At 43.0% G+C, this 20,738-nt stretch overlaps 1 protein-coding gene across 1 annotated transcript; it reads right to left on the reverse strand.

Annotated features, from left to right (window-relative positions):
• Positions 1-308: 308 nt before the first annotated feature.
• LOC138366082 (collagen, type I, alpha 1a-like) lies at positions 309-18,261 on the reverse strand. The gene is made up of 5 exons (XM_069326813.1): positions 18,250-18,261; positions 17,550-17,990; positions 11,854-11,956; positions 5,093-5,495; positions 309-1,293 (listed from the first exon to the last, which is right to left on the reverse strand). Exons 1-5 carry the CDS (start codon positions 18,259-18,261, stop codon positions 309-311), a joined length of 1,944 nt encoding a protein of 647 aa, XP_069182914.1.
• Between the last annotated feature and the right edge of the window lie 2,477 nt (positions 18,262-20,738).

Genomic DNA, 20,738 nt, shown 5'->3' on the forward strand with positions numbered 1-20,738 from the left:
CTCCAGATACCCTCTTCTGGTAAACTTCAGGTAAACTGTGCACACATATGAAGAGTTATGTCATAACAATTCCAAGTTTTACATTTCATCAGCAGCCTTCAGCCTCCTGAGCATGAATACTGGTTGAAATGGAGTACTAGGAGCCGGAGGGAACACAGTGAAGTAGAGAGATGAGGAGCGGGTGTAGGGAGACTAAGACTATGTTTACCTGGATGGAGATTGTGGGGTCTCAGAGGTGAACCTTTCCTCACCCTCGTATATTGAGGCCAACAAAGACCTCAAAAGCCTTATCTTTAATCAAAGTGACTTTATTGTTTACACAGTTGTGTGAACATTAAACATAACTTAATTACTGATATCCAACAGTAGATGGAACAGTCTGGTGAGTGCCAAGGGCGACTATGACAGCAAACAATGGCACCATCGGAACCATCAGCACCATTGGAACCATCGTCACCAACAAAACCAATGGCACCATCGGAACCATCAGCACAATTGGCACCATTGGAACCATCGGAACCATCAGCACCATCGACACAATCGATAACATCGACACCATCGGAACCATCGGCACCATCGACACCATCGGCACCATCAAAACCAACAGTACCATCGGAACCATCAGAAACATTGGCCCCATCGACACCATCGGAAACATTGGCACCATTGGCACCATCAGAACCATCGGCACCATCAGAATCATCAGAACCATTGGCACCATCAGAACCATCGGAACCATCGGCACCATCGGTACCATCGACACCATTGGAACCATTGGCACCATCAGAACCATCGGAACCATCAGCCCCATCGGTACCATCAACACCATTGAAACCATTGGCACCATCAGAACCATCAGAACCATCAGCACCATCGGCACCATCGGTACCATCGACACCATTGGAACCATCAGCACCATCGACACCATCAGAACCATCAGCACCATCGGCACCATCAGAGCCAGCGGAACCATCAGCACCATCGGCACCATCAAAACCATCTGCACTATTGACACCATCGAAAACATCGGCACCATCGACACCATCAGAACCATCGGAACCATCGGCACCATTGGAAACATCAGCACCATCGGCACCATCAGAATCATCGGCACCATCAACACCATCGGCAACATCGGCACCATCAGAACCATCGGAACCATTGGCACCATCGACACCATCTGCAACATCGGCACCATCAGCCCCAATGAAACCATCAGAGCCATCAGCACCATCGGCACCATCAGCACCATGGGAACCATCAGCACCATACGCACCATCGGCACCATCGGCACTATTGTAACACGGGGAGGGGGTTCGGTTCTGATCTGCTCTTACATTCCCTTTACCCCTACTCGTATCCTATTTACTTTGCTTAATACCAAGGGACCCCAGAGTTGCTTCTAGTCGAATCCCACGCCACGTGGTCTTAGCCGTTTTGACCAGCTAAGATTCTACAACCTCAAGACTTGGTACTAGACTCCTAGCAAACTCAAGAATCTCCTTCTGCTGCCACCACCAGACCATTAACAAGAAGCATTAATTAAGCGGGGTCTGGGCTGAATAATCACTCATCAATACCTTGGGGCTTAATCCCCAATTCCTTGGAAAAGGAGGGAAGAATCTACGTTAAGTGTGGGTAATTATAGCAAACAAAGGGATAACTGAACGCTTACACTTTGTTAGGCTTGCTGCCCAAATAAACTCAGACTCATGGAGACCACGTGACAAGGACACAAGAAAACATGAAATGGAAATAATAAAATGCAATTACAAACTGAATATCTAATAATTGCAAAATCTAAATAAAGTCACTCCCTATACTTAACACTCCCTACGAGGCATAAGATGAACTATTTTCCTATACAAAACTGTAGCCAACTATACCTTGAACTGCGACCAGTTGTTGTTCTACTGATCTATCTAGGGAGAGGGTGAGAGTGGATGACCTCTCCGAGTCATTGACCAGCCCAAACTGACTAGCTAGCCCTCCTCACCACGAGGCTAGAATGTATTCCTATGCCAGGTTCACTAAGTTTACTAGCAGGGTTTTAAGTTTAACATCTAATCTCTGTTGTACTGAACAACCCAGATGGTTGAACTCTTTTAAACTGAAGGTAATTGCACAGGCGTCTTAGGGAAAGGCTATTTCCAATTACAATATGGCTATTTGACATTTGAGAATTATTAAATATGGAAGGCTTTGGTGACCTGTGACCCCGGGTCGTGCAAGATTGCTCAGTGTCCGAGGCTAGTTCTTAGCTAGTGATGTCACTGAGGATTAATCACTTATTAACACCTTGGGGCTTGATCCCCAATTGCTTGGAAAAGGGGATTGAAGAGAAGATCAGAGACGATTTCCCCACTCACCCCTGTTTTACAATGGTGGCACCGGTGGGATATTCTTGAGTTTGCTAGGAGTCTAGTGTTACGAACCAAAGTCCACCATCGGAACACGGAGCAGTGACGTCAACGCCATCTGTGAGTCCACTCCTGAAACCCCCACAACATGGACAATGCCATCTAGTGATGACGGGAATATACCGGCAATTGGCGCTGGATTCCTGTTCTAGTCGGTTCGAGAGGTAGCCGGTGCTGACCTCTGGTTAATACCTGGTTGATGGGGTTCTGGGAGTTCTTCTACTCCCCAAGCCCGGCCCGAGGCCAGGCTCGACTTGTGAGAGTTTGGTCCACCAGGCTGTTGCTTGGAGCGGCCCGCAGGCCCACATACCCACCACAGCCCGGTTGGTTCGGCACTCCTTGGAGGAATAAATCTAGTTTCCTCTTGAAAATGTCCACGGTTGTTCCGGCAATATTTCTTATGCTTGCTGGGAGGACGTTGAACAACCGCGGACCTCTGATGTTTATACAGTGTTCTCTGATTGTGCCTATGGCACCTCTGCTCTTCACTGGTTTTAATCTACATTTTCTTCCATGTCGTTCACTCCAGTACGTTGTTATTTTACTGTGTAGATTTGGTACTTGGCCCTCCAGTATCTTCCAGGTGTATATTATTTGATATCTCTCTCGTCTTCTTTCTAGTGAGTACATTTGGAGGGCTTTGAGACGATCCCAATAATTTAGGTGCTTTATTGCGTCTATGCGTGCCGTATATGTTCTCTGTATTCCCTCTATTTCAGCAATCTCTCCTGCTCTGAAAGGGGAAGTGAGTACTGAGCAGTACTCAAGACGGGACAACACAAGTGACTTGAAGAGTAAAACCATTGTGATGGGATCCCTGGATTTGAAAGATCTCGTAATCCATCCTATCATTTTTCTGGCTGTCGCAATATTTGCTTGGTTATGCTCCTTAAACGTTAGGTCGTCAGACATTATTATTCCCAAATCCTTTACATGCTGTTTTCCTACTATGGGTACATTTGATTGTGTTTTGTACTCTGTATTATGTTTAAGGTCCTCATTTTTACCGTACCTGAGTACCTGGAATTTATTACTGTTAAACATCATGTTATTTTCTGATGCCCAGTCGAAAACTTTATTAATATCAGCTTGAAATTTTTCAATGTCCTCAGCCGAGGTAATTTTCATACTGATTTTTGTGTCATCTGCAAAGGATGATACGAAGCTGTGACTTGTATTTTTGTCTATATCTGATATGAGAATAAGGAAAAGCAGCGGTGCAAGGACTGTACCCTGAGGTACAAAGCTTTTCACTGCACTTGGACTAGATTTTATATGGTTGACAGTTACTCGCTGAGTCCTGTTTGACAGAAAACTGAGTATCCAGCGTCCTACTTTACCGGTTATTCCCATTGACTTCATTTTGTGTGCTATCACGCCATGGTCACATTTATCGAAAGCCTTTGTGAAGTCCGTGTATATCACATCAGCATTCTGTTTCTCTTCTAATGCCTCAGTGACTTTGTCGTAGTGCTCAAGTAGCTGTGAGAGGCACGATCTTCCCGCTCGAAATCCATGTTGGCCTGGGTTGTGAAGGTCATTGGTCTCTATGAAATTGGTGACCTGACTCCTAATCACTCTCTCAAATACTTTTATGATGTGCGATGTTAGTGCAACTGGTCTATAATTTTTTGCCAATGCTTTGCTCCCTTTGTTGGTGAGGTGGCGCTTAGACAATGAGCGCTATCTATGGAACAAAAAGGTGTACGTAGGTGTCTAAGCCAGTAAGTGATGTTTCCCAGTGGTCCCCATGTAGTATCCCAGTGTACTGATGACGTGTCTGTATTTACAGAGTCAACGTAGAGCTGCTGTGATGTACGAAGAGTCAGTCTACCCAAGGCAGCCAAGGTCTCTACACCAGTCTGCTTCACAGAAGCAGGGAGCCACCGCAGGACGAGAACTGTAGAGTGTTCAACTCTCTGCCTGAGGAGTGGCAGTGACTGGATTCGCCGTACCCGGGGCTGGCTGGTGGAAGAGACAGCTGACTGTGGTGTTGAAAGAGGAGAGTAACCAGCGAGTTACACGAAGCTCCTGCCTAGGGCTTGCAACCCTAGTATTCGCTCGTGAAGTGGCCTAACAGCGTGAGGCTGATTGGTACCTGCCAGCAACAGGCTGAACTGTGGTTGTGGGCCTTCACGATGAGGCACCTAGTGGAATTGTGATTTGGCTGGTCCGAGGCCAGAGTAGACTCATCGTTGTTTCCTGGTACCTGCTGAGTGTAGTGCCACGGATAAGGAAACCTGGTAAAAGACTGCACGGAGTGAGCATGATGATGTACATAGTGTAGTAATATTTTCGGTTTCAGACTTTTATATTTATATAGTGATGGGAAGACTAATTATATATGGTTAAAGTGTCGAACTTGTGTATTTAATGTACCTCCCCATTTTATTTTACATGCATTACTGAGCTCACCTCTTCAAAGCCTCTACTAACTTGGGGTCGGATATATGAACTTTCGTACCACCTGAAAAGAACCCGGTTGCGTCCCATTGTGGCCGTAACATCTAGTACCACGTCGTGAGGTTGTAGAATCTTAGCTGGTCAAAACGGCTAAGACCACGTGGCGTGGGATTTGGCTAGAAGCAACTCTATGGTCCCTTGGTATTAAACAAAGAAAATAGAATACGGGTAGGGGTAAAGAGGACTGAAGAGAAGATCCGAGATGATACCCCTCCCATGTTACACCATCAGCACCATCGGCACCAACGGAACCATCGGCACCAACGGCACCATCAGCATCATCGGCACCAACGGAACCATCGGCACCATCGGCACCATCGGCACCATTGGCACCATAGGCAACATCAGCATCATCAGCACCATCGGCACCAACGGAACCATTGACACCATCAGGACCATCGGCACCATCAACTCCATCAACACCATCGACACCATCAACACCATCGGCACCATCAGCACCATCAACACCATCAACTCTATCAACACCATCAACACCATCGGCACCATCAACACCATCAACACCATCGGCACCATCAACACCATCGGCACCATCGGCACCATCAACACCATCAACTCTATCAACACCATCAACACCATCGGCACCATCGGCACCTGTGGGATATTTGGGGCTTGAATCTGATTATTTAAATATTAATATAGTAAATTAAATTACGAAGGACCACCCGCTTTTATAGTACAGAGGGAAACTGAGAATTTATGATCATTAGATAATTCCTAGATGAAACCAGTAACTATGGATAAAATACTAGAGAACATAATCATATAAATAATTAATGGGCTGTATAATTAAATGAATCAAACCCTCAAACACCTACATTGGGGGGTTATTACTGGAGGTATGTACGTCCAGGAATTAGTGTGGTTCGTTCACTAATCCAATTAATAATAATCTAATCCTATGAATTATAGTGAAACTGATGTCATTACCATGAATGGGAATATAGAATATAAGTATAGTAATGAGAGTCACAATAAACACATGTTAATCTTGAGGAATTCTGCATATAAGTAATTCAGAATAATTCATGAAAATAAAAAAATAATCTTAGCTTAAAGACGATTCTTTTATGTAAGCCACGACGATTCCTCTAATTCCCTGGACTCGGCTGGTTGACGAATGGGATGGATTAACATGGGAGAAGGCGGCAGGGAGAATTCTTCTCACGTGCTGCAAGACAAATATTTACAGTAGCAACTAATTAAACTACTGAATCTATATATTCAAGAATTTGAGAATTACAGGTGATAAAATTAATAACCTGTAGTTTCATGTTATCGTGCGTCGTCACGGTCAATCACCCAGCTACCACAAAACACTTTACAAGATGCATCAAATAAAGAGAATATACTTAGCTAAAGGGCACTGTATAAGTTTTAAGATTGCCGAAATTCGCGTCCCCAGGTTCTGGCTAGGCCTATCCTGGATCGTGGCGCGCTTCACTGGCCGGTCACGTGTCGTCAAGAACCAGGTTAAAGAGGTTCCTTATATGACACCAGCAACAGTTGAAGATATTATCTGCAAGGTTATTCACGCCTCACAGTGGCGACTTTCATCTGAGGATGGATAACGTCTGCCCTAATGGCTGGGCAATGGCGTCTCCTCGTGAGTACGGTGAGAGCAGGTCTACCTCAGAGCTCCTCTAGACGCACACTGGCAAGCCTCCTCAACCCACGCCGCGTCCCGCGTTCATCAAACAAATTATTGTCACGAACATTAATATTTCTCGCATTTACGCTCGAAACGTTAAAGACTGGACGGGTTTATTATTTAGAAGAGGAAAATATTATTATTTGCCAGTTTAGCGATAGTAAACATATAAGGGAGAGGAATTAATGTCTCTCCATGGCATTCACTCTTGACGTTAACTTTTATTACTAGATAATTGCTATGACTCCAACGCTCTATTCGGCTTTTAGTTGGAGGTCAATTCATCTGTAATTAATTATCATACAGAATGCCTCAGTTATAGAGAATCGAATTTAATTCTCAAATACATTGGATATAATGTGTTTATTGTAAGGAAATCTGACGCAATACTGGCGTCGGGTGACGTGAGAATTCTAGCCTACTGCACAGATGAAATTATTAGTACATGAGAATTCCATGTGGTGTTAATTTTACTTACTACAATAATTAGTAGAGTTAGTAATAAGTAGTGAGAATACAACAGTGTGAATTCGGTGTTGGAAATATCCAACATAACTCCGGGGGGAGGATTCTAGGGTCGTAGTGTACTGTGTAGTACTGACCTATCCCGAAGTGATATTAAGATTAATACATTAGTATGTTAATATGTTAGTATGTTAGTACACACATAACGAACGTCCCGGATTTATCAAGGACTTACAAGAACTTGAGTCTTGCTATTTACATGTCAAATGAAACATGTTGCTTGTAGCCTACACAATATTTATAGAATTTAACTCTCCCAATTTAAACTAACAGAATCTACGGTGATGCGATATCCTGGGTCATAGTGACGTGTAATGTTTTGTTACATGATATCACATCGTAGCATCATCATAGTTATCTCAGTGATAAATGAAGGAAATTACTCTTGTTCAGAGTTGTAATAGGCTTGCAAATTCCGCCTACATTCTTGAGCAGCAGCTCTAGTGGGGCGGTTGCTTGGAGGAACAGAATCATTGTCCTCGGAAATTATTGGAGAAACTGGATCTGGCTGATATTCTTGCTCAGTCAGTTCAAGGGGAACCAGCTTCTCTAAAGTTTTTAGAGTAGTGTTGCCTCGGCATAAAACTTTAACTACTCTTAGGACACCTTGTCGATCTGGGTGAATGGTAACAATTTTACCTATAGGCCACTCTGACCTTGGTCCATCACTGTCGACTAGCACTAGGTCTCCTGGTTTTAATTGCACCTTATTGTAAGGACTCGAAGCTCCGTAGTGGTACTCTCGTAGAGCTGTGAGGTACTCTCGAGTCCACACCTCATTCCACCTGTTAATAACTCTAGAAAGATGCTGGTAGCTTTCCACCAAGTCTCCTCTGGTCACATGTGACGGGTCTACAGGGTCCTCTTCGGCTAAAGGGATGAGAGGGCTCAGTAGACCTCCATGGATCAAGTGAGAGGGGCTCAGAGGTTCTCTCTGGGTAAAATCATCAGACAGGTAGGTGATTGGGCGGTTATTGACTCGCGCCTCGATTTCCACAACAATGGTTTGGAGTTCCGAGTAACTGACCCTTTGTCGGTGTAAAGTTTTCCTTAGACACTTCTTGACCGTGCCTACCATTCGCTCATAGAACCCACCTTGCCAAGGGGCTCTCGTTGTTATGAATTTCCAGTGACATTGTCTTCTCTGTAAGACTGACTGTACCTCTAAGTGGTTCCAGACTTCTCGCAAACAACTTTCTCCTGCCACAAAATTAGATCTGTTGCCCGATATCATTAATTTAGAACACGATCGGCGGGCAGCAAATCTGCGGAAAGCTTGAATGAAAGCTTCTGCACTCATGTCTGGAGTGACCTCTAAGTGTACGCCTCTGGTTGTAGCACATGTAAAGAGACAAATGTACGCCTTCACTGGTATATTATCTGGGTTACCAGTGAGGAGTAAGGCTCCTGTATAATCAACACCAGTGGTTTCGAAAGGACGAAGATGAACCATGCGCTCTTCTGGGAGTGGGGGAGGTCCTGGGTAAGGACACACTCTAGCGTCGTACCTCTTACAGATTACACAAGATTTAATAATGGTCTTAACTGTCTGACGACCTTGAGGAAGCCAGTACTTTTGTCTAAGGTCGGTGAGAGTATCTAAAACTCCACCATGTAGGGTACCATATTGATGGTGATGTAAGACAAGAAGTTTAGTGATGATGTGGTGACGAGGTAAAAGAATTGGATTTTTAGTGTCTAAGTCAATTTTTGCTTGTAGCAAACGTCCTCCACATCGTAGTATGTTATGAGTGTTGGCATCGTACCAGATGCCTAGAGACTTAGTTAATTTATCTGGAAGATTCTCAAATTCGCTTCCGTATATCTCTTGCTGTGCACGCTTGATCCAATAGTGGATAGGATTGGGAAATTTATGTCGAATTCCTACTTTAGCAAGGAAATCAAACACGTGCGCAGTCACTCGTAACAATTTGCTTAAGTTAGAATAATGATGAGGATCAATGGCTAATATTCGCTGAGGCTCTGGTTCTTTCATGGGAGTGGCGATATTGGTCACTATGACTTGTGGCTTTTGTTTGAGCCACTGACCACCAACAAGCCATGAAGGTCCATTGAACCACAGCGAAGACTTGACAAGTTGTTTTAATGTCAATCCTCGTGATAAATAATCTGCACGATTGTCCTTAGTAGGGACATGTCTAAACTTATATCCAGCAGATAAATCATGAATCTCCCTGACGCGATTACTGACGTAAGGAGTTTTGTTGTTATTGTTTCTTACCCATTGTAAGACTGCCTCGTTGTCTGACCACACTACAATCTCACCAAAGTGGATATTATTGAGTGTCTTTGTCAGGCAATGAGCCAATCTTACTCCCACTAGCAATGCAGTCAACTCCATCTGAGGTAAGGATCTCCTTTTGATGGGAGCAACTCTTGCTTTTGATGTGATTAAAATTGATTGAGCCCTATTAACTAAATAGGCTGCTGCCCCATATGCCTTGCCAGAGGCATCGCAAAAAACGTGCAAATTGGTGGGTAAGTTTGGTCCTGAAGCATTATGAGGAAATTTCAGAACTCCTAACTGATTAAAATCCGTTGAGAGTATTTGCCATTTGGCTTGTAACTCACTTGATAACGGATCATCCCATCCCATATGTTTCTGCCAGCACTCCTGCATTAGGAGTTTGCCCCTTATTAATATAGGACTAAGTAGGCCTAAAGGGTCAAATGGTTGACTGACAAATGAGAGCAGTGTTCTCATGGTAGGGGTTGAATTATCAGTTTGCACTGACTTGACATTCATCGCGTCAGTGCTGGTGTTCCATTCCACGCCTAGAACCTTTAATTTACTGGGTACCTGATAATCTGGAAATTCTTTCTCGATTACCTGGTTGAGCAGTTTATTATTTGAGGCCCATGACTGTAGTGGCATATTGGCTCCTAACAGTTCATGGTTAGCCTCATGGTAGATTTCTACCAGATCAGCTTGATCATTAGTTGTCCCCTGGAAATTGTCGACATATAAGTTGTCGCTAATGATTGCCTTATAAGGGCTGTCTGATTTCCTCAAATGCGTGTCTAAAGTGGCTTGCAAAAGAAACGGTGAGGACGTAGCTCCAAGTAATATGGAGGCAAACCTATAGGTGATTACTCCACTGTTAGGGTCCAGTGGATCCTTGAACCAGAGGAATTTTGTGTAGTCACGATCTTCCTCCTGTAATCCTACTCGGAGAAAGGCTTTGCTGATGTCAGCTGTATAGGCAAAAATGCCTGTGCGAAATCGTAACAACACGTCATGTAGCCTTTGTGTTAGGCTAGGTCCCGTTTGGAGACATTCATTTAAAGACACACTGCTCGGCTTTACTTTGGCACTGCAGTTAAAGACAATACGAATAGGTGTTGTCAATGAGTCTTTCACCACAGCATGGTGAGGTAAATAATGACCTGTTTTTCGGTCATCGTGTTCAACAACTTCAATGAACTTATTGTTAAGTTGTTGTTGGATAAGTTGGTGATACATGGTTAGTTTGTCTGGCTGCTTCTGCAGTCATGTTAATTGAGACTGCAATTGTGAGGCTGCCATAAAATAATTCACTGGAAGTTGTGGATGATCCAACTTTCATGGGAGTCTTACCCAGTATTGTTTATTTGAGTAGACAACTGTATCCAGATATTGCTGGTAAGTCCACGTATCATCAGGACTTGGTTGCTCAGGGATGATGCCTAACGTGTCTAAATCCCACAAACGATGTATCGGTGGGTCAGACTCAATGTCCTCGGCTATTTCCCTGAAGCGTAGGGGTGACTGTTCTAAGCCTAGTCACGCCACAATTACATTATTGGATTGTTGGTTTGTGGACGCTGGACCTTGTCTGAAAAGCACTGGTCCTGTGAGCAATTTGCCCCCTGCGGACGACAACAAATTCATACCATGTTGCCTAGTGCATCCAGTTATAAACTTGTAATAATGATCCGCGTCTATTAGTATTCCAATATCTGTGAGGCAGTCAGAATTTATTTTATGATCTGCTAGCATCATGCGGTTTCGTTTAAGGTGTCTCGCAGTGCGAGCTAATCCTGTGACCTGCAGGTCCGTAGGAATCTTATCCACTACCACCGCTTGGATTGGGCTAGTAGAAGATCCTAATCTAACTAATACTTTAACTACCTTGTAGTCACGAGGTCCACTATTTGACAGGAAACCAGAAATGTTTAACCTCACACTTTTGGCAGGTTTTAAATTTAACTCATCTACCAACTGTTGTGTAATGAAGGTTTTCTGTGAACCTTGGTCAAAAAGACCCCTAGTGTTAATTCTAGATCTTCGGTTTATTAATTAAAGTTGAGCTGTAGGCAAAGTAGTATTATTGCCTGACTCAGTAGCAAGTACATTTACTTCGTGATGTACTTTACAATATTGCACTGCAGTAGAATTAGTAGAATTCTCTCCAGTGATCATGGTTTGTGTAGGAGATTTCCTACATAAGGCGTAGTGGTGTACACCTTGGTCATAACGGTTGCACGTACGTAGCTGCACTGCACATTTCTTGGGATCATGAGAGCCCGTGCACTTGGTGCACTTGTGCAATTCCTGTAACCTTTTAACCCTAACATTATAAGTAGGATAAACAGAGCATTGATAAGTGGTGTGTCCCTGATTGCAGAACAGACACTTTCTCTGGTTAATAGACTTAGTCTCTTTAGTAGACAAGTCATTGGTTATCTCTGAAGGAGATACTGAATATGTACCCACATTTCCACTTCTTTTCCTAGTGGATGGAGTAGGTTTGGATTTATATTTATTAGACTTACTCTGAGTCTGTTTAGGTTTGACTGAAATATCAGCACTAGTTGGCTTAGACTCAGGTTTAATTTTGTCATGAGTCTTCAACCTGTTAACTGTGATCCTCAACCCCTCGAAAATTTGATCGAGAGTAAGAAACTCAGTATTATAATGGGAGCAGAGCTCTGTCAAGACATTTCGAGGTAATCTCCTCTGTAATAGTAGCTTGATAGACCATTCAGAAGCAGGTATATTAACTTTAGTACCTAAGGCCTTTACTAGAGACTCTACTTCTAGTCTGAAGCTTTGAAGTGACTCTGGTCTACTGTTTGGTGCATTCAGATCTAGCAATTGATAATAGAGGGTAGCTATACTTAACTCTTGGTTGCAATAGTTCAACTTCAGGAGTTTTATAGCTTCCTCATAATTACTCTCATCAAGAGTAAGGTTATGGATGACCTTTTTAGCCTCTCCTGTGAGAAGACTAAGTAGGTATGAAAATTTAGAAACCTTGTCTAGAGACTGTTTCTTATGGATGTGAACTTCAAAGGAAGCCCAAAAATTGTCCCAATTTTCTGTATCTAATCCTGAAAATGTAGGCAAGTCTAGAGTAGGTAAACGAATCTCGGGTAAGTGATTATTGAAGTGAGATCCAGTGTTACTGGTATTGGATCCAGATTGTTTGGCTAATTTAGATAGCTTGATAATTCTATCTTGAGTCTCATCTTCATATTGGGAGATGTCGTCTACAATTTGACTTGCTTCCTCAGGATCAGTTTCTACAGTATTTAGCAGATCAAGGTAAGATTGACCTGCAGATCTGACTTGATCAAATTTCAGATCAGCCAATCTAACTGATGCCTCTAAGTGATAAGAGTCAATGGGAGTATCTTTAGTTAAGCCCTCAGCCTTATTAATTAATCTGGTCAAGTGACCTTTAAGGCCAATGTAGGTTCTCAATTGCTCAGGAGTAGCCATGTTGGGCTTAGGTTCAAACTTCACAGTGTTAGTATATGTATTACTAATGAAGCTTGGGTACTTGTTCATTAGTGAACAGGTGACATTAATTGTAGCCTAATTTAAGGTGACTACTTTATATTTTACCTCACTTGAGGTTGAATGTACCTACCTACCTAACAACAAATAGCTAGATATTTTGTGTACTGTCTGAACTCCACCATTAGTTCTCGTCCGGTTAGCTCATCCTTATCACCATCAGAGTTAATGGAGATTATCCAGCAATACACAAAATAGATACACAAAATAATGCATACAAGAGAAATATTATGGAGACACTCCAATCAGAGTTATCTCAAATTTAATCCCACCCTGTATAGGGTCAGCACAAATAATATAATATATACAACACTGACTAGTTTTAGATCTAGTCGTAATAATTCCTAACTAAGAACTATAAAGTTATTTAGTCTGGGCTTGTACCAAATTCAGCACAATCTCAGCCTAAATTTTACCTACTAACATGGGTAAAGAGTATTGTGGTGCAGTAAGGTGCATATAGTTGTGCTGTATTTTTGGGTTTTTTGTTTTATAAGAGTGTTCTTGCACACACAGGTGAACAATTATGTACAGTTAAGTTTGGCTTGCTAGCCACAGCCGTTTGTGATGGTTGATGGTGTTAATTAACTTGTCAACCACATGCAACCTAGATTCCCCTGACAAGTGTACACCATCCCTGGTCAGGTTCTGTCTGTAAGGTCTGGCGGTAAATTGGATATATGTGGCATCCAATCTCACTCGTTTTTTCAGCCTGAAATTTATGTACTTAGCAGCTCTCAGGTAGTATTCTGGGGTTACTCCCCAACGATTACCTTGACTGGGTTGGCGAGGTTCCACTAATGTGAATACTACCGATTCACTGATGATCTTGAAAGAAGAAATTATGGCTTTGAGGTGTTTGATCACCTCGGCTGGATGACGAGTGGGGTGGATGTCATTACCACCTAAGTATATAATGGTTAGATGGTGAGGCAACTCTAACGCAGGTGTTAGTGTGGGGTTATTATAAAAGTTATGAGCTGGTGACCTAAAGATTCTCACCTCTGTGTGAGGTATAGGTCTAAGTGTTGTGGGTAATTGGCTATGACCCACTAAAGCTACCTTATACATGAGGTGAAAGTAGCAATATGTTAGTGTGATCTAGGCTAACTGATGTGTTACACTGTTAGTTGACACAATTAATTAAATAGTTAGTCTAGCTTCTATCACACAAGGATTAGTTATTAATGATTAATAATTTAATTATAGATTTAATGCTTATCCGGTTCGAAGGACCATAATGTGGGATATTTGGGGCTTGAATCTGATTATTTAAATATTAATATAGTAAATTAAATTACGAAGGACCACCCGCTTTTATAGTAAAGAGGGAAACTGAGAATTTATGATCATTAGATAATTCCTAGATGAAACCAGTAACTATGGATAAAATACTAGAGAATATAATCATAGAAATAATTAATGGGCTGTATAATTAAATGAATCAAACCCTCAAACACCTACATTGGGGGGTTATTACTGGAGGTAAGTACGTCCAGGAATTAGTGTGGTTCGTTCACTAATCCAATTAATAATAATCTAATCCTATGAATTATAGTGAAACTGATGTCATTACCATGAATGGGAATATAGAATATAAGTATAGTAATGAGAGTCACAATAAACACATGTTAATCTTGAGGAATTCTGCATATAAGTAATTCAGAATAATTCATGAAAATAAAAAAAGAATCTTAGCTTAACCCTTGCACTGCTCAGGGGTCCTTGGGACATTTACACCCCTGTGCGCAAGAAAAAAAAAATTCAAAAATTTTTTTTCGTCTTCTAAACATGTTAATTTGTGTCCCCTGAGCACGGAAAAAATAAAAAAAAATCGTAGGTGACATATTTTGGGCGCAATTGACCGAGGAAGTCTGGCAAAAAGTGGTCGTTGACAGAGCGGTCGTCAGACCCGGTCAGCGTCACCCACGTTGACAGATGGGAGTTGCCACAAAGATATTATTACCTAATTGTTTCAATGTCTCCGATTGATTTTTTCTTAGTTTTTTTGCAGTAATATTATTCAATAGTGTGTATTGTAATATATTTCTATAATAAAAGTGGTTAAAAATCGCTATACTCAAAAGTATGATGTGCATATTTGTGATTCAATTATTATGTTTATAAAACAACAAACAAAAAATTTTGCTGCTATTACACTCTATACACAGGTTATATATAAGTATTGGCATGTTTTGGTCACCATAACGAACCACTAAGTTGGTATTGAGAGTCGAAAAGCAACGAGGAGTTACCGCCACACACCAGCCAGCCACTTGCTGCCACTCCCTCAACACACGCACTAAACTTTCTCCCCCAACAATACCAGTTGTGGTGTTATAACACTATATACAGACGTTATATATAAGTATGTGTATATTTTGTTCACCACAACTGTACAGCTAAGCTGATATAGTTAGTTCCATCACTAAGAGTCGTCGCTATACACAAATGGCGGCTGGCGGCTCCATCACTCATTCAAGGTCACACACACTAAACTTTCTCCCCCAACAATACCAGTTGTGGTGTTATTACACTATATACAGACATTATATATAAGTATGTGTATATTTTGTTCACCACAACTGTACAGCTAAGCTGATATAGTTATTTCAGGCACTAAGAGTCGTCGCTATACACAGATGGCGGCTGGCGGCTCCCTCACTCTTTCAAGGTCACACGCACTAAACTTTCTCCCCCAACAATACCTTTTGCAGTGTTATTACCCTATGTACACATATTATATATAAATATCTACATGTTTTATGCACCGTAACTGTACACCTAAGCTTGTAGTGCGCCCAAAGAGCATAGTGGCCACCCTCTAAACAGCTAGACAAATCGTGCAGACGACGTCACCTCCGTCACCCATATGGCTCCTCCCAGCATAATCCTTTTGCTGTTATTACACTAATACACACATTATATATAAGTATCTACATTTGTGTTCACCATAGAGAGCCACTGACCTGGTATGGTGAATGCAAACAATAACAGGTGGCCACACAGTCAGTAAACGATGCTGTCTCCCTCCGTCTCGCAGCATCACTCCTCCCACAGCGCTAATTATTACAACAATCCTGCTATTATCACAACCCTAGTTATTTATATCACAGTCATTGGTCATCTGTAATATTGTCATCGCTAAATAATAACAATTATATATTTATTTTGACATTTTTCGGCGATGCTGTGGTCACAAGCTGAACATCAATGCTGTTCGCTCATGCTGCATGCGCCGGCCTTGGTTGCTCCAACAGTACTGTGCCTCTCACACCTGAGAATATTGCCCACGATTTTTTTTTAAAATGGCATCTATTTACAAGAGCCCTGAGGAAGCTACTGTGAACCCCGTGTAGCCGCGGGCCATTTGAATCAGGCCTGGCACCCTATGGCGTATATATACGCCATGCGCACCATGGGACATGTTACTCAGGGCGTATATATACGCCATGCGCAGTTTAAGGGTTAAAGACGATTCCTTTATGTAAGCCACGACGATTCCTCTAATTCCCTGGACTCGGCTGGTTGACGAATGGGATGGATTAACATGGGAGAAGGCGGCAGGGAGAATTCTTCTCACGTGCTGCAAGACAAATATTTACAGTAGCAACTAATTAAACTACTGAATCTATATATTCAAGAATTTGAGAATTACAGGTGATAAAATTAATAACCTGTAGTTTGATGTTATCGTGCGTCGTCACGGTCAATCACCCAGCTACCACAAAACACTTTACAAGATGCATCAAATAAAGAGAATATACTTAGCTAAAGGGCACTGTATAAGTTTTAAGATTGCCGAAATTCGCGTCCCCAGGTTCTGGCTAGGCCTATCCTGGATCGTGGCGCTCTTCACTGGCCGGTCACGTGTCGTCAAGAACCAGGTTAAAGAGGTTCCTTATATGACACCAGCAACAGTTGAAGATATTATCTGCAAGGTTATTCACGCCTCACAGTGGCGACTTTCATCTGAGGATGGATAACGTCTGCCCTAATGGCTGGGCAATGGCGTCTCCTCGTGAGTACGGTGAGAGCAGGTCTACCTCAGAGCTCCTCTAGACGTGCACTGGCAAGCCTCCTCAACCCACGCCGCGTCCCGCGTTCATCAAACAAATTATTGTCATGAACATTAATATTTCTCGCATTTTTCTTTTTATTTTTATTTTTTTTTTATTTTTATTTTATTTTTCGCATTCATATTTCTCGAAACGTTGAAGACTGGACGGGTTTATTATTTAGAAGAGGAAAATATTATTATTTGCCAGTTTAGCGATAGTAAACATATAAGGGAGAGGAATTAATGTCTCTCCATTGCATTCACTCTTGACGTTAACTTTTATTACTAGATAATTGCTATGACTCCAACGTTCTATTCGGCTTTTAGTTGGAGGTCAATTCATCTGTAATTAATTATCATACAGAATGCCTCAGTTATAGAGAATCGAATTTAATTCTCAAATACATTGGATATAATGTGTTTATTGTAAGGAAATCTGACGCAATACTGGCGTCGGGTGACGTGAGAATTCTAGCCTACTGCACAGATGAAATTATTAGTACATGAGAATTCTACGTGGTGTTAATTTTACTTACTACAATAATTAGTAGAGTTAGTAATAAGTAGTGAGAATACAACAGTGTGAATTCGGTGTTGGAAATATCCAACAGCACCATCGGCACCATCAACACCATCAACACAATGGGCACCATCTACACCATCAACTCTATCAACACCATCGGCACCATCGGCACCATCAACACCATCAACACCATCAACACCATCGGCACCATCAACACCATCGGCACCATCGGCACCATCAACACCATCAACACCATCGGCACCATCGGCACCATCAACACCATCAACACCATCGGCACCATCAACACCATCAACACCATCAACACCATCGGCACCATCAGCACCATCAGCACCATCGGCACCATCGGCACCATCGTCACTATCAGCACAATCGGCACCATCGACACCATCAGAACCATCGGCACCATCAGCACCAAAGGCACCATCGTCACTATCAGCACCATCAGCACCATCGGCACCATCAACACCAAAGGCACCATCAGAAATATCGGCACCATTGGAACTAGTCTGAGAGTATCAGGGGGTTGGGGGGGGGGCGAAATTTGATATAATTTGAGCTTCTGAAGTTGTTTAAGTTAGGTTGTCTGTAGTCTGAGTTGTTCATTATGTTGTAACTCACACTGCTGCCCATGTAACAGCTGCAGCAGTGTGTTGGTCTTGTAACTCACACTGCTGCTCATGTAACAGCTGCAGCAGTGTGTTGGTCTTGTAACTCACACTGCTGCTCATGTAACAGCAGCACCAGTGTGTTGGTCTTGTAACTCACACTGCTGCTCATGTACCAGTAGCAGTGTGTTGGTCTTGTAACTCACACTGCTGCTCGTGTAACAGCAGCAGTGTGTGAATGTCTTGTAACTCACACTGCTGCTCATGTAACAGCTGCAGCAGTGTGTAGGTCTTGTAACTCACACTGCTGCTCATGTAACAACAGCAGTGTGTAGGTCTTTAGGTCTCATAACTCACACTGCTGTTCATGTAACAGCAGCAGTGTGTAGGTCTTGTAACTCACACTGCTGTTCATGTAACAGCAGCAGTGTGTGAAGGTCTTGTAACTCAAACTGCTGTTCATGTAACAGCAGCTGGGTGTGAAGGTCATGTAACTCACACTGCTGTTCATGAAACAGCAGCAGTGTGTAGGTCTTGTAACTCACACTGCTGCTCATGTAACAACAGCACCAGTGTGTAGGTCTTGCTCATTTTAGACGTCATCTTGTGACCCAGGTTACTCCTAGACTCTGATACATGGTGAAGTCAAGCAGTCTCATCATTGTGTGAACTCTCTACTTTTGACATAGGAAAGTGTAGACTCTATAACAGTAATCGTCAGCGAGCAGATAGGTCTTGCCGGCCGGGGTGCTGGGGCGGGCGGCCAGGCGGGAGCACGCAGTGGCGCCGTTGTTGGGCTCCCCTGAGTGCCACTGTGATGAGTTGACCAACACCCCAGAACTCATCCAGTTAGAGCCTCGCACTCCCACCCACACATCACCCACTGAAAGTTAATGAAGGTTTAATTAAATACGCATTACATCATTACATATCATTATATACATTGTGAACTATTCATATGTATATTATTATGATGCAAGATGCTCACTCACTTACTGCTACAAAGAGAAAAGAGAGGGGAACAGATCAACCAATAAATTAATGTTTTCAAGTGCTAAGTCTTCTGGCCTCAGCGTCACAAGACTTCACAAAATGTTTAATATTGAAACATTGGAAGTTATAAATATTTATACCATCAAATGTATCTAGGTTATTTATGTTAAATTTATATCAAATCAAAACTTAGTACGACTTAATTGTCATATTGGTTGATCGCCACAGTTGTGCTATATCAACAAGAGATGCTCTTATCAAAATACGTTATGCTATATATTAAGTTTTTCAAATTGTTTTGTGATTAAGTAATTTCCTAAAATAATATGAAAATACAACGTTATTTTGCATAAAGACTCTACAGCCATTCACACTACTGCTGCTGTTCCTCAAGGGTCGTGTCTCACTATTACATCAGGTGTTCCTCAAGGGTCATGTCTCACTATTACATCAGGTGTTCCTCAAGGGTCGTGCCTCACTGCTACATCAGGTGTTCCTCAAGGGTCGTGTCTCACTGCTACATCAGGTGTTCCTCAAGGGTCGTGTCTCACTATTACATCAGGTGTTCCTCAAGGGTCGTGTCTCACTATTACATCAGGTGTTCCTCAAGGGTCGTGTCTCACTGCTACAGCAGGTGTTCCTCAAGGGTCGTGTCCCACTGCTACATCAGGTGTTCCTCAAGGGTCGTGTCTCACTGCTACATCAGGTGTTCCTCAAGGGTCGTATCTCACTGCTACATCAGGTGTTCCTCAAGGGTCGTGTCTCACTGCTACATCAGGTGTTCCTCAAGGGTCGTGTCTCACTGCTACATCAGGTGTTCCTCAAGGGTCGTGTCTCACTGCTACATCAGGTGTTCCTCAAGGGTCGTGTCTCACTGCTATATCAGGTGTTCCTCAAGGGTCGTGTCTCACTGCTACAGCAGGTGTTCCTCAGAGGTCGTGTCTCACTGCTACATCAGGTGTTCCTCAAGGGTCGTGTCTCACTCCTACAGCAGGTGTTCCTCAAGGGTCGTGTCTCACTGCTACAGCAGGTGTTCCTCAAGGGTCGGTTCTCACTGCTACAGCAGGTGTTCCTCAAGGGTCGTGTCTCACTGCTACAGCAGGTGTTCCTCAAGGGTCGTGTCTCACTGTTACAGCAGTTGTTCCTCAAGGGTCGTGTCTCACTCCTACAGCAGGTGTTCCTCAAGGGTCGTGTCTCACTCCTACAGCAGGTGTTCCTCAAGGGTCGTGTCTCACTGCTACAGCAGGTGTTCCTCAAGGGTCGTGTCTCACTGTTACATCAGGTGTTCCTCAAGGGTCGTGTCTCACTGCTACAGCAGGTGTTCCTCAAGGGTCGTGTCTCACTGTTACAACAGGTGTTCCTCAAGGGTCGTGTCTCACTCCTACAGCAGGTGTTCCTCAAGGGTCGTGTCTCACTCCTACAGTAGGTGTTCCTCAAGGGTCGTGTCTCACTGCTACATCAGGTGTTCCTCAAGGGTCGTGTCTCACTGCTACAGCAGGTGTTCCTCAGAGGTCGTGTCTCACTGCTACATCAGGTGTTCCTCAAGGGTCGTGTCTCACTCCTACAGCAGGTGTTCCTCAAGGGTCGTGTCTCACTCCTACAGCAGGTGTTCCTCATGGGTCGTGTCTCACTGCTACAGCAGGTGTTCCTCAAGGG

This window comes from Procambarus clarkii, chromosome 2 (assembly GCF_040958095.1).
Source record: "Procambarus clarkii isolate CNS0578487 chromosome 2, FALCON_Pclarkii_2.0, whole genome shotgun sequence".
Taxonomy (NCBI): Eukaryota; Metazoa; Arthropoda; class Malacostraca; order Decapoda; family Cambaridae; genus Procambarus; species Procambarus clarkii.

Coding starts and splice junctions, on each gene's coding strand:
- LOC138366082 (XM_069326813.1), bottom strand. Junction 5,496..11,853: donor CAAACCTAAACAGACTCAGA/GTAAGTCTAATA, acceptor AATATCCCACAG/GTGCCGATGGTGCCGATGGT. Junction 1,294..5,092: donor GATGGTGTAACATGGGAGGG/GTATCATCTCGG, acceptor GTGTTACAATAG/TGCCGATGGTGCCGATGGTG.